We start from the raw sequence: 14,064 nt of genomic DNA, 5'->3' as shown, positions 1-14,064 counted from the left end.
TTTTGAGGACTTATTTTTATACTGTGTTTTTTATTGCTTTTTTTTTTTGTTTGTTTGTTTTTTAAACTTACAGCCATTGTAAATCAAACTGTGGGTCAAAGGAAAGTAAAGGGAGAAGCCTTGGTACCTCAAAGTTCAAGTGGCTCAATTGTTAATGTGTGTAGGAGCTTTATGTGGGAACATTATTGCTCTTCCTCTACCTTGAGCACCCCAAAATCATTTTGTGTAAAACATAAAGGTTGTTGACGTGCAGAGTTGCAAAGAAATTGCAGTACTGTTCAACTTCAAAAAAAAAAAAAAATCTCCTTCTGGAATTCAACTTGTTGCTTGCATATACAACCAAAAGGAATGTGGCCTTTTCCTATTATAAAATAGATTTAATCTAGTAGTATAGAAGAAAGTAGGCAGCAAATCCTGCTTTCCCAAAGCATTTTTAACTAAAGCTGCCCAAAGGAACTGGTTGGAACTGTTGTCTGGTCCAGCAATCCCTGAACTCAGCAGCTGGATTTCTCATGGAAATAATATCTTGTTCAGAACTGGAAAGAATAAGGTCTCATTTAAAAAGGTTGTTAGGTCTCCATGGTTCTTCAGGACCCAAAAGATCTTCTTGAACGTAGATATGTTTTCCTCACTGCTACTGTTTTGCTTTTAACGGAATGCTATTATTTTCTTTCATTGCAGGTATTTATTTATTTACGAATGTTTGCAACTGACAGTGGGTTTGAGATACTGCCTTGTAATCGGTATTCTTCTGAGCAGAATGGAGCCAAAATAGTTGCAACGAAAGAATGGTAAGTAGTACAGCTTACCGGTACATTCTGTTTCTACCAATTATTTTGAATGAGTTAATGGAAAAAAATATAATGTGATTTAGAATTAAAATTGTAATGAGGGAATTGGAGTGGAAACTTCGTGTTTAAGTGTGTTAAAAATTTTTGTGTAGGAACTTTTTATGCTGAAAATCTTGAAGGACCTTCTGAGAGGGAGAAACAGGAGGCCTGCTTCAAAACCTTTTCAATAGCTAGAAAATTATTAAAGCACAGTATTGATTAGAGTGCTGTGCAGTCCCTATAAAAGAAGAGTTTTGCACTTGAAAGGTTTGGCTTGAGGGAATAAGTAAGAATGAAAAAATCTTTGTCATTTTAACGCTGTAGAAGCTGAGGTAGTCAAAACTCTTGCAGTTACTTGCTTGCATCCTCAGGAGACTGCAGAAACAATGATGGATAATGTCTGTCAGACTTTGTGTAATTGTTACTGTGCCACTACACATAATCATTTAGTTCATATAGAAGAGAAGGTCTACCTAGCCTATTATTTTTGTCTTGTGCTTTTGTGAAAAAATACCATGCTGTTATACTTTGTGGGGTTTTCTTAAATGTGTGTGTGCTTATTTTTACTATTCTTTATACTAAAGGAAACGGAATGATAAAATAGAACTACTTGTTGGCTGTATTGCTGAACTATCAGAAATGGAAGAAAACATGCTGCTGAGACATGGGGAAAATGACTTCAGTGTAATGTATTCCACAAGGAAAAACTGTGCACAACTGTGGCTTGGTCCTGCTGCGTTTATCAATCATGGTGAGTAATAAGTATTTAAACTGTTAAGTGGCACAAGCAGTTCTGTTCAGAAACAACACAAGTGATCTGAACAACGTAAGTGAACTAGATCACAACAGGGCATCAGAAAAAACACCAGAATCACGCATACTGGTTACTAGTGTTACTAGTGTAACGTAGAACTCTTGTTGGGAGCTTCCCAAACCAGAGCTGACTGGCTGTGAACTGAGAAACTCTAAAGAGGCTCTGGAAAGTGATGCCTCCTTCCTTCACAGGGACCTTGGAGCTGGCAGCTGAATTAGTGGAGCATATTGAGGCCTATTCTGAATTGTTAATATAGCGAAGTTTCTGAATGTAGTCTACGTTATAATAACGTATTGGGTGAACTCTTTGTGCTTTTTTTAAACTCTTACACAGAAGCTTCACTGATTCTGTTGCATTAGTATTCCGAAGGAAGAGCAGGTAGGATTTAAGATAAATCCTGTTACCTTGAAGAGGAGGGAATTTGAAAAATTGTGGTAGAGTAGGGAAGAGTTCAGAAACCAAACTATATCAAAGTGGTTATCTCCTGATATACAGCTTTATGCAGTGCTACAACTCCCAGTATTTAGTTGAGATTGTAGAGTTACTGAAGTCAGAGTGAATCCTTACTTTAGATATCTACAACTATTCATGTTTCAGGTCTTATCAACAGTTAATTGACTTTATCTTTTGGACCTTTTTCAGATTGCAGACCTAACTGTAAGGTAAGCAAGAAATTAAAAATAAATAAAGCCCCCCGCTTTTTTCCTTTGTCCCTGCACCTTTTCCTACCCGGCTGTTTTGCTGCTTGTTTTCTTATTTACTGTTCAACCTTAATGACTTGCCTTTCTTTCCCTCCCCCTCCACTTCCTGTCCTCTTCTCAAGTTTGTGTCAACTGGCAGAGATACAGCATGCGTGAAAGCTCTGAGAGATATTGAACCTGGAGAAGAAATCTCTTGTTACTATGGAGATGGCTTTTTTGGAGAAAATAACGAATACTGCGAATGTTACACCTGTGAAAGGTATGCATTGATGTAAACAAGTCTTTCCAATGGAATTGGGCATATTCATAATGTATTTTGTAAAACTAGAGGCAGTTGGTTATGAGTACGCAATTCTTCAGCCCGTTATTATTGCTTCTTTATTCATTACAACTATTTTTTTTTCAAATTATTACTGAATAGTCATGTTTGCTAAGAACTCCTGTATTCTGTTCTTTTTTTTTAGTTTTTCCCCTGGAAATAGCCAAAATAACAAAAAGCGATCTAGAATCTTTGAAATAACCTTTTCAGAATAAGGTAGAATTGGAAAGAAAAGTAGTTATAGATATTATGAGCCCATTAGCAACCAGATGCTGACTGCAGCTCTTAGAACAAAGTAAATTTCATTAGTCTCTTCTTTGTTGATCTGAAGTCTTGTTCTGATGAAGACAATCTAAGTAGTTTTCACATTATCTCATCAGAACTGTAGAGTTTGAGTATTAAATGTCTGCTGGTTAGGACAGTATTTTCTTATATCTATTTGTAGCACCATAGTAGCAAACTTACTTGTTTTTCAACTCATTGTCTGAACCTAACTTAACTAAATCATTCAAAGGAATTTCATAGTTGTTTCTTCTGTTTTCTGCTGTGTTGAAATTTCAGCTTGCTGTGAGTGTGAAGGTTTGATGTGACAACCTCACTTGGTTCCAAGAGACAGTATGCAGTACCTGTAATAATTCTGTTATTCTGAGCTGACGGTAGAGAGAAGAATCCTACAAAGGACAAAAGTATTAATCCTATTGAGAAATAGTTTAATGCACACTTATGTAAATAGTTTCATAATCTATCCTTCATTTTTCCTATGTAGTTTGGTTACTAACAGTTCTTGCACTTCAAGGGGAAAACCTGCTGGTGTGGACCTCAAAGCTTATTTGATGTTGGTAGGTTATTCTAAGCGAAGGGTACAGTCTCAGGCTTTTGTCTTTAGAGCTTCTAGGTAAGATGTACTTCAGTCCTGGGAGCTGCTAAGTATTGAATAGATGAACATCGCAATTGCTTTTTCCTTCCAACGTGGAGGGTCATTTCTTTTTGCTCAAGTTCTTCAATGTAATATCAATATATACTTTCAGTTTCAGGATGGACCAACTTCATATATCAGAATACTTTGAGAAATGTGTCATCTTTGGATTTAAAGTACATGAAAATTGTGTAATTCTTGCTTTGGGAATCTACTTCTCAGTCACAAGGTTATGTTACAAAAATTAGAGGAGAGATTTGAATTTAGGGGAGCTGAGAAAAGGAAAATGAGTCCTTACAAGCACTTAGAAGCTAACCTAATACGTAACTGTGTTATGAAAAAGGAGATGTGTAGAGAAGTCAGCCATCTCTGTATGCCACAAGAAATAGTTCTTAAGAGATCCATTTTCAACTTTCCGTAAAGGTCGTAATGTTAAAATGCTAGGCTTCTGGGGGGTCTGTGGGATATGTTGTGGAGCTGAGGGAAGGTTAGCACTGAAAAGAGTATTTTCAAGTCTCCAAGAAAATCAGCATGAAGAAAATGTGCATACTTGCATTTACAGTTAGGTAAGCACATGATTCATTGTGTCTGACTGAAATAACCAAGCACCGAAGACATGGCAGAAGGCTGTTGTCATTATTTCTGGCACTGTTGTTCTGATCTCAAGCAACTGCCACTTGTGCCGAGTTCAGCCTAGTATCTTATTTTAACTGCCTATCATTTGCAGAGTTCAAAATAATGCCAAAAGAGTGTTCAGTATAGTATTGTATCTGCATAGTAATAATAGTTAACTTCGTGGAGATTGAGATCCTCTCCAATCTCTTTGATGTACTTTTTGGTTACGTTTTGTGGACTTTCTTCCACTGCAATCTGCTGGAATCCAAACTGCAGTTGTCTCCAATATTTCTGCAAGATGCAAGCCTGCAGGATGGTTAGGGGTACTGAAGGATCTGGGTAGTACAGGTTGAAGTGCAAGTGTAGAAATTCTTAATCTCTATTGTTTTCTGTGATGAAACTATCAAGTTTTCTTATTTATCGTGAAAATTAGACAGCTGTGTACTTTTTCAGTTCTGAAGGAAAACAGAAATATGTGATCATCATATTCCATTTTATGTACTCTTAAAACTCTTGCTAGTGCAGTAACAAGCGCTGTAACTGGAGCTGACTTCTTTTTAATTAAGCTGCTGTGAATAGGAAAAATGTATCTTCAACTGTTACTTTAGTTGATTTCAAGTAGTATTTTAACTACCATATTCCATTTTCACTTGTACAGCTTCATTATGAAAAGATAGTAAAACAGATGTAAAGCAAAAGAACCTATTTATGTATTTTTTTCTTCTCACAAGAAATTAGTGGAAGATGGTTTGTTTTTTTTAACATCTTAGTAAAATTATACCTCTATAGGTATCTGATTAAAACAGCCCATGATTGCTAGTAAATTCAAAGGTTGTTAGTATTATTTATCCATGTGTTGCTATGATTCAGACTTTTATATATGTAAAAACTTAGGACTTTGTTTCAAATAGTTACTAATACATGGTCATTCTTTGCCTTTGTAGACGTGGAACTGGTGCTTTTAAATCAAGAGTGGGATTGCCAGCCCCTACTCCTGTGATTAATAGTAAATATGGACTGAGAGAAACAGATAAACGATTGAACAGGCTCAAAAAGCTGGGCGACAGCAGCAAAAACTCAGACAGCCAGTCCGTCAGCTCTAACACTGATGCAGATACCACTCAGGAAAAAGCTAATGCAAGTAAGCAAGTGTGCGATTTAAGGTTTTATAAAACTTGAAGAACTTCCACTGTGATGGAATTCCCTCTTGTATTTGAGAAGCGTCTCAAATGCTGGTCTTTAGAACTGTAATTGATTAAGGAAACTGAAGATAATTTCTATAGCAAATTAACTGTCTTCCTTAAACCTTTCTATAAGAAGTAGTATATGCTTGCTTTGTATGCTATTATTTTCTTTCCTTCTGCTGTGTATACTTATAGCTCATAATTGGTGTCTTATTTCTATATTTGTCAAAGAGCTTTGTTGATTAGGTACATATTTGAAAAATATGGTTAGTAATCACATGCAGTAGTATGGCTTAGGAAAGAAAACTCAGTTTGAGGAGTCTCCATTCTATAGGAAAATAATTCCTATAGAAATACTTCCAGAGATTATTGAATGAATAGTCATCACCTTTAGAGATGCTTTAAACTGGGCAGCTATTCCCCCTCACCATCCAGGACTGATAGTTTAGGTACCTATTCTGAAATGAACATGCGCAGTTAACAATTTCAGAAGAGATTGGAAGGGATTTTTGTTTGTCATGCTCTTCAGAGACATCTCTTCATGGAGTAGTGAGTACTATTTTTCTTCTTTTTTCCCCTCACACACAATATAGGCAAGGTACAAATAATTTCACCTTTGACTTAACTGAGTCACTTTGAATATTTTGGCTCCATCTGTCTCTTGTTTGATGTTGTGAATTTAAAAAAAACAAACAAACATTTTTTTTCATTTGTATGATCTTACTTATCATTACTTACTACAAAGCTTACTACAAAGCTTTGTAGTTGCAGCTTTGCTTGGGCAGGCAGAATTCTGTTGCTGTCACGTTAAGTGACAGTTGACAGGCAACTGGAACATTGAAAATGAAACCATTACAGTAATTAAGGGTGTTTTTTTGTGGCCCCTGGTAGAAAAAAAATCTTGGTTAAAACAAGAGCTTGCTGATCCTCAGCTTTTTGCTGGAATAATTTTCAGTATCTACTGAGGATAGCATGGGATGAATCTGTGGAAAATTCAGTGGGAGAAGTAGCTGGGGGTGGGGAGGGAAACAGACACCAAACTTGATATAGTAGAGATGATGAGGGAATTTAGATGGTTTCTTAGATGTACTCCTGGAATTTAGATGAACTGGGGAATTTCTGACAATCCTTTCACATCTGAATAGGAAATTAACCAGTCAGTCTTCTTACTGCACAATGTCTAGCTTGTTGAACAGATTTTAATTAAAAGTATTAAATGAAACAACTACAGAATTTGGGGAGTGGAAACCTCAGGTTAAGTCAGCATTCATGAGCACTTTTTTTTTCTTTTGCAGCTAACAGAAAATCTTCAATTGGTGTGAAAAAGAATGGCAAAAATAGAACATTAACAAGACAGTCTATATCAAGAATTCCAGCATCATCAAACTCTACCTCATCTAAACTAACTCATATAAATAATTCCAGGGTACCAAAGAGACTGAAAAAGCCTGCAAAGCCTTTACTTTCAAAGATTAAGCAGAGAAATCAGTGCAAAAGGCCAGAGCAAAAGAATGCTTCTAAAAAGCTCGAAATGGGAAATTTAGTTCTCAAAGAGCCTAAAGTAGTTTTGTACAAAAGCTTGCCCATTAAAAAGGATAAAGAATTAGAGGGACCAGTCAAAGTTGCAGTCTCTAGTGGATGCTTAACAAGGCACGCAGCAAGAGAGTATAAACTGAATTCTGTGAAAGGTGCTCATGAGCATGGTGACATACCACCTTGCACATACATAACACGGAGGTCAATGAGAACACGGATGAGTTTGAAGGAGACCTCTGACATAAAGCTTGAACCAAATACATTGGATAGCTATAAGAATAACTTGACGAGAACACGATCGGACGTTTTAGAGCAGCAGCCTCACGCAACAGATGAAAACAACCTGGCTCATGGAACGTCACATAAAGGGGAGGCCAGGTGTCAAAAAAATGACGCAGGCACGTCAAAAAAGAAGTCTCGACAAGGAAAGCTAGTGAAACCACCTGCAAAATTAGATGAAACAGATAATACGCACAACACACCTGTAAAAGATGAAGTACCAGACTTGATCAGTTCTCACTCAGAAAATGGAGAGAGGAATAATGTGGTAGATATACCTGTTAGCTATCAAGACTGTATCTCTGGATCTGGTAGCTGTTCTGTTGTAACCTCTGACAGTTTCAAAACAAAGGACAGCTTCAGAACTGCAAAAACTAAAAAGAAAAGACGAATCACGAGGTATGATGCACAACTAATCCTTGAAAATAGCTCTGGGATCCCTAAACTGACTCTTCGTAGGCGTCATGATAGCAGTAGCAAGGCGAATGACCAAGAATCTGATGGAATGAATTCTTCAAAAATAAGCATCAAATTAAGTAAAGACCATGAAAAGGATAATAATTTATATGTAGCAAAGCTAAATAATGGGTTTAACTCAGGATCAGGCAATAGTTCAACAAAACTAAAAATACAGTTAAAACGAGAGGAAGAAAATAGAGGGACGTACCCTGAGGACCTTCATGAAAATGGTGTGTGTTGTAGTGAAACTCTCTCCCTTTTGGAGTCGAGAATGGAAGTAGATGATTATGCTCAGTATGAGGAGGAAACAGCAGATGAATCTTCATCAGAAGAGGATGATGAAGAGGAAGATGAATATGATGATGAATTTGATGACTTTATTCCTCTTCCTCCAGCAAAGAGACTAAGGCTTATTGTTGGCAAGGATTCAATAGATATTGATATTTCTTCCAGGAGGAGGGAAGATCAGTCTTTAAGGCTCAATGCATAAGCTTATAGGTCTTAAACTGACCTGGATGTCATTTTTAAAAAACAAAAATTAAAAAAAAAAAAAACACCACCAACAAATTCCATTTGATTATTCCTCAGCTGAAGAACTTTCTGAAAAAACTTAGTGGCAGCACTTCTTTATTGTTTGTTCACCTATCAACATAATATTGTAGAAAGTGTACAGCATACTGACTCTTCTTAAGTCTGATTTGTGCAGATTTTTATTGTACTTTTTAATAGCCTTCTTATGTGCAATTCTGAGGTAGAGGTAATGCTCTGTTGTAAAATAAAGGCTCAAGCAAAGTTATGAAGTCGCATCAAATCTTTCCATGCAGGACAATGAGAATACAGTGTGGCTAAACAATTATTTTTGGTCTGTAAGAGCAAACTAACGCTCTTACAGTATTTGACTAAACAATTAAATAAAAAAAAAATCATAGTAGCAGCATATTTAAGGTTTTCTAGTCTATGTTAATATCACCAGCAATGAACTACAGCTTTTCGATTTATTTGCTAGATGTTTTTTTTTCCCCTCGGAGTTTGTCAGTTTTAACACTGTATGCTGTCCCAGACGTACTGTTTGTGGCCTTTGTTATAGTAGCAAACCGTTGGTTGGAAGTCAAATTGATTTCTTTAAAAAAAAAAAAAAAAATTAAAAAAATTAAAAGGTGTTGACAATTTGCTGACTTTTTAGTACATTATATGTACAAGGGTAGCAGTATGCAGAATAAAAGTTTGGATATGGTGTATTTATTGCTTGTTATGTAAATTAAACACCTTGTATTTAACACTTTTCAATACTTTTAGATAAAATTGTTCTTTGCAAGAATGATTGGTGCTTATTTTTTCAAGAATTTGCTGTGAAATAATGTGACTACAACGGGCAACATTTATCCAATGAACTGCAGCTATCCCGAATTGGTTCTTCATATTTTTCTGTTGCACTTGTAAAATGCTACAAGGAATTTAAAGAAAATCTATTCACTTTAACTTATGATAGTTTTATGAAATTAAAAACAACTAAGTCACAGCTTTTGTTCTGTGGTAACCTATAAAATGTTTGTCTTTTAAGAACCAGTTGTAAAAGACTGAAAAAAATATGTATATGTTGTAAATATTTGTGTGTTGTGCGAAATTTTGTCATAAGAAATTGAGATAACTTGCCAGAAGGGTTTTTAAGTTTAGAAATACATCCATGCCAATAAAATAGGAAATTGTAAACCTAGTTTTAAACTCTGCATTAGTTGGAGTTCTTTGCTCATACGTAGTTCACTTGATACTTCAGAATCTGCTTTATAACAATGAAGAGCATCAGGGCAACGTCTGACTTCTTTTTTCTTTCTTTTAATTCCAAGAACGTAAGGAGAACTTACTGCTTCTGGGCAGAATTAATGTGTGTGTATGTATAAAGCAGCTAATTTATATGTCATTTCTTTGAAACAGGGCTAAAATTTTTGCATTTTGTAGTTGTCATAACTACGGCAGTTTGCTTTGTGTGGTCTTTGTTTCTATTCAGCCATGGTTTAAGACTCAGAATTCTTGCATCAAAGGATGTAGAAACAGGCATCTCATCAAAAAGCACCTTGTTGTATCACTTTAATCCGTTGCAATTTGCATACTGTTGTCATGTTAGGTCCAGTGCTCTGTGCCCAGAAGAGGAAGGACTTAAGTTCCATGATAGTTGTCTTATCCAGGTTTGAAAGCATTGAACATCCAGTTCAATGCCAGTGGTAACGTGTGGGTAGTTTGCATGAGTTGATCCTAATGATCTGACCATCCCTGACTTCTGTAGAAAAGAATTATTTTTCTTTTCTTTCAAGTGAATCCTTCCAAATGCATTTCACTGATTGGTCAGACTGCAAATCATATGGTGGAATCCGTTTCATCTCGTTTACCTTATGTATTTCTTAGCATAGAATTAAGCGTAGAATTAAACATAATACTTGCAACTTCATTTTTAAAATGTCCATTCTTTGTTAAAGGCAGTTTGTCTCTCATGTACAGAGTATGTTTTTGAAAAAGCCTATGTGTAATGCACAATCTTTTTTCTACCAAACATGGGTTTTTAGGTCACAGAACACTGAATGCAAAAAGACTTTGGTAAGTATGCTGACATTTTTGAGCCCTGAGCCAGGTATGGTGGATTGTCTTAATAGAACTTGTAGTTTTATCTAAGTAGCTCTTTAGGCATCAGGAAACTTGGATCGATTTGTTCCGTGAACAAGCTGCTTGTATTGGAGAACTTAGAATGATGTTTAGTCATTTACAGGTAGATGAGCCCAGAGATGGGTTTAGCTGAAGATTTTTGGTGTTAGAAATGTCTTGAAAGTAAGAAGATGCGTTCCCCCCCAGGTGATCTGGGTAGGTGGGACTTGTATAACCTCAGTCTTTTCTGTCCTCCTCTTGCCATGAAAACAAAAACTATTTCATTGTGCATATACAAATTGGCATATAGTGATTTTCCCCTACTAAGATTAGGGAAGCGGTGAACATTTGTGTCACATGTCTGAAAAGTTAACAACCTGGGGACGTTTCTTCCTTTCCTATTCGGGTCTCAAAGCACTGTAAAGTTAGTGATCCAACTTCTGGGAACCCTCCTCTAGCTTCTTTCCTTTCCCAGGAGGCTGGTAAGGAAGCATGCATCAGCTGGATAGGTTTACAGTGACCACAATAACTTAGGGTGGCCAGGGCAAAGTTTTAGCAGGCTGAAGAATTGGAGAAGGCATGTTAGAAATGGGCTGTGTAAGGCAGCTGTGTTTCTGACACGTGGAAGAGGGGGGGAGGCTGAGGAAATATTACAGCCACTGCTGAAACAGCAGGTTGGCTGCTGATCTGTGGGCATTGTCATGCAGGTGCTGCACTCCAAGGCCCATAAAGCTGAGGAGAGGTTTAGCAAGAGCTTATGGATACTTGTAGTAACAAGTGTAGTTATTAGCTGGCTCACATCTTCGAATGGAGAGCCAACAGGGTAGAAGACAAAGATAAGACGAAAGCAAATAATGTTTTTTTCTCATAACGGGTTTAGGGAGCTATAGCGTTCTTGAAAGTTGTTTTTTTTATGTGAAAGTTAAAAATACAGTGGCTTATTGCATAGTACAGTCATTGCAAAATACATTGCAGGCAGTTTGATCCTACTGAATAGTATTCATGTCAGTCCTACGGAGACGGAACAGATGATTACTCTGTGTTTGCCTTGCACAGGGCAAGCTAACCTTCCCTGGTGGGTGGTGCTTTTGTATCTGCTTCAAAGGCTCAGGTACTAGTTTGTGCTAAGGTTACTATCGTTCAGTATTACTTTGCTTTTCACAGTGCATTGGCTTTATTCAGTAATATTATTGTAATATTGCCTGATGTGATGTGTTAAATGCACCTATAGTTCTCCCCTGAACATGTATGCAGGTTTGCTTTTAGCTGCTGCTGCTTGTTGTCAGTTTGCTTCTGTTCCCCATGGTTTTATGATCTATGACTCCTTTTAAATTGAGAGGGTGAAGACTTGGGAACTGTAGAATAAGACTTGCTGAAAATGAAAAGCCAAGTTAGTGATGTCTGCATTGTATCCACTAGTATCGTGTTTTCTGAAATCCTCTGCCCAGGGAGCACTCTTGTTTGGGCTGGCTCATAGAGAAACTGGTAGCCTTGCATGCTGTGTTGCACCTCACTGAACTCTTGATTTCACAAGTTAACAAGGTTGTGTTGTCTTTCTTCAGTGCTGTTCCATAGCAGTAACGCGAGGTAAGGAATTGCTCCTTATTGTCTGTAGCAGCTGCTGCTTGTTCTCCACAATGTCACATCAGTTCTAGCCATAACATCTTGTTTACAATAATCCCACAAAATGTTCTTACTCTTGCAGGGCATAGGTGATTGTTTCAATGTTATTCCTTCTCTCCGCAGGCAAAGGAAGTCCACAGCTTCTTCCCTGAACTAGACAGCTACGTGTGATTTAACTTGTGGAATCTTGCTTGGACTCATCCGTATGGGAAATTTGGCCAGAAATTTCCTGTCATAGAAACAGTGGTGATGCTGGAGAACTGCTTGTAAGGTACAGGTATGTCAGCTCTGGAGCAGGATGGGGCCAACTGGGCAGTGTAGCTCTGGAAGTTGGTTTGACATAACAGGCAAAAGACTCATGGTTCTGGTAGTGAGTTCCAGTCAAGTGCGGAGCTACCAGTGGGTCCAGCAAAACATAGATTTTTCCACTGATGCTTTATGATGCGTATCAGAAGTCAATTCTCTTCCATAATTAGATTTATAGTTTTTCTGCTCCAATTACTGTGTTGGCTGCAACGTTTTGCAGCAGATTTTTGTTCTCTACCAGTTTACAACCTATAATTGTGTTCAGCAGGATATGATCTTATTCGTAACTTTAGAAACCTTGCATTCACAGCATTATTACAGGACTTCTGGGTAATTTGTGCTCATTGTTATCACAGTCTCTTGGATAATATCGGATGCTGAGACAGAAAGATGTCTTTCCAGATGAAGAGGCTGAGTCCTTTCCTGTGCAAGAGCTCAAGTGCAAGGGCTGCCCAAAATGTTGTGTCCCCAAAGACGAGTCACAGCCTATCCAGTCAGTGTAAAGGAGGTGCCAAATTGCTGGTGTTTCAGTGGTGAACAACAATTGCCAACTTTGAAATTGACATCAAGCCTTGAGATCCAACGTGGGAGTTTTGATCTCAAAGCACGCATCCTTAGAAGGGAAGGTACTATGACTTTAGTCTTGATGGTAAGATGGGGTTTACAATTACTTTTAGAAATCAGACTTAGCCTTTTAAGTGACTGAAGTGTTTCAGAAAGCTTTCTTCCAAAATGGCATAGTCAAATACTGTGGAGTCTGGCTACTTCAGATCTGCAGTGAAATCCAGAAGCCAAGCAACTCATGCTCCATTTAAACATGGGACAGACCATAGTTTCTGAGGTCATGTTAATCGTTCCTGAAAAATCAGGGTGGTTTTTTTTTATTTTTTTTTCAAAGTTAAGTACCTGTTGATAGTTGAATATCAGAAGATTTTTATTTTTTTAATGTTAGAGATAACAATTTGTTAGGAGCCTTTTCTGCATGCTTTCATTTAAAGGCATTTTGAGGTGAAAGACTGTTTTTCTATTTTTCTGTCAAGGAAGGGACATGGATGGGAGCAGAGCACTTTTTTCCCTCTGTCCTCTCTCAGCCTCCTGTTACCTTCTACATCAAACTGAGTGTTGTAAAATCAAGTGGAAAGATAGTCTCAACCCTCCCCAGATTTATGCTGTTCTTACTACCGTGTGCATGTGACACAAGTCTTAGCATAAGGACCTCTCCTATAGAAGATAACTGAATTTGGAGATTATTCAGCTGCCTATGGTGACTAATAGGGAATAGTTCCAGGTTGGGGAACGCACTGTGTAATAGGATCAAAATCTTTTCAGGCTTATTAGATTTCTAGTAAAAAGCCCCAAACTCTTGGTATATCTACATTCAGTTTACAGCACATTATGATGAATGTCATTTTTGGTGAAACTAACAATACTTGTGTGTTTCAGCTATTTCAGTGGATGCAAATAGCATCAGCTGTGAACTCCACATAGCATAAGAAGAGCAGGGAATATGTGGAAGAAGAATAAAGGAAAGGCTAAGGAGGTGAGCTGGTACAGTGTTCTGAATATCTTCAAGCATTTCATCTTTCCTTTTATTAAAAAAGGCAGAAAAATCTTAGTTATTCCTTTTAGGGAAAAAACCAACATGCAATATTTCCTAGACATGTAGCTTTTTCTTTGTTGTTTTTTTAAGTCATTTAAAGCTATAATTGTACTTGTGAAACCCCGACTTAAAGGGTCTACTGAATGAAAACACAACATATTTAGATGTAGTCTCTTAACAGGGAGTAAGTTTACAACACTGAGCTTCAGTCAGTTGGAAGGACATAGTTGTAGCAAAGTTTAACTTGT

At 37.2% G+C, this 14,064-nt stretch overlaps 2 protein-coding genes across 22 annotated transcripts in view; both read left to right on the top strand.

Moving 5' to 3' along the window:
* KMT5B (lysine methyltransferase 5B) overlaps nucleotides 1–14,064 on the top strand; it is a 54,650-nt gene that overhangs the window by 12,668 nt on the left and 27,918 nt on the right. For 12 of the 19 annotated variants that reach the window (XM_040701736.2, XM_040701732.2, XM_040701733.2 and 9 more), the window contains 8 exons: nucleotides 682–791; nucleotides 1,415–1,581; nucleotides 2,287–2,306; nucleotides 2,468–2,604; nucleotides 5,140–5,336; nucleotides 6,675–12,187; nucleotides 12,573–12,842; nucleotides 13,660–13,756. In XM_040701736.2, coding sequence (XP_040557670.1) covers nucleotides 682–791; nucleotides 1,415–1,581; nucleotides 2,287–2,306; nucleotides 2,468–2,604; nucleotides 5,140–5,336; nucleotides 6,675–8,143 — 2,100 coding nt within the window. In that variant the 3' untranslated portion in view covers nucleotides 8,144–12,187; nucleotides 12,573–12,842; nucleotides 13,660–13,756. Of the gene's footprint in view, nucleotides 1–681; nucleotides 792–1,414; nucleotides 1,582–2,286; nucleotides 2,307–2,467; nucleotides 2,605–5,139; nucleotides 5,337–6,674; nucleotides 12,188–12,526; nucleotides 12,866–13,659; nucleotides 13,757–14,064 lie in introns of all 19 variants that reach the window. The other 7 variants (XM_040701741.2, XM_040701731.2, XM_040701737.2 and 4 more) reach the window with 5 other exon arrangements.
* Nucleotides 10,917–14,064, top strand: part of CHKA (choline kinase alpha) — a 47,077-nt gene continuing 43,929 nt past the window's right edge. For all 3 annotated transcript variants that reach the window (XM_046942358.1, XM_046942355.1, XM_046942356.1), the window contains exons 1-3: nucleotides 10,917–12,187; nucleotides 12,573–12,842; nucleotides 13,660–13,756. The gene's annotated coding sequence lies outside the window, so the exon portion shown is untranslated. The remainder of the gene's footprint in view (nucleotides 12,188–12,572; nucleotides 12,843–13,659; nucleotides 13,757–14,064) is intronic.

This window comes from Gallus gallus, chromosome 5 (genome assembly GCF_016699485.2).
Source record: "Gallus gallus isolate bGalGal1 chromosome 5, bGalGal1.mat.broiler.GRCg7b, whole genome shotgun sequence".
Lineage (NCBI taxonomy): Eukaryota > Metazoa > Chordata > Aves > Galliformes > Phasianidae > Gallus > Gallus gallus.
The sequence above is the reverse complement of the archived record's forward strand: the minus strand, read 5'-3'. Positions and strand labels throughout refer to the sequence as shown.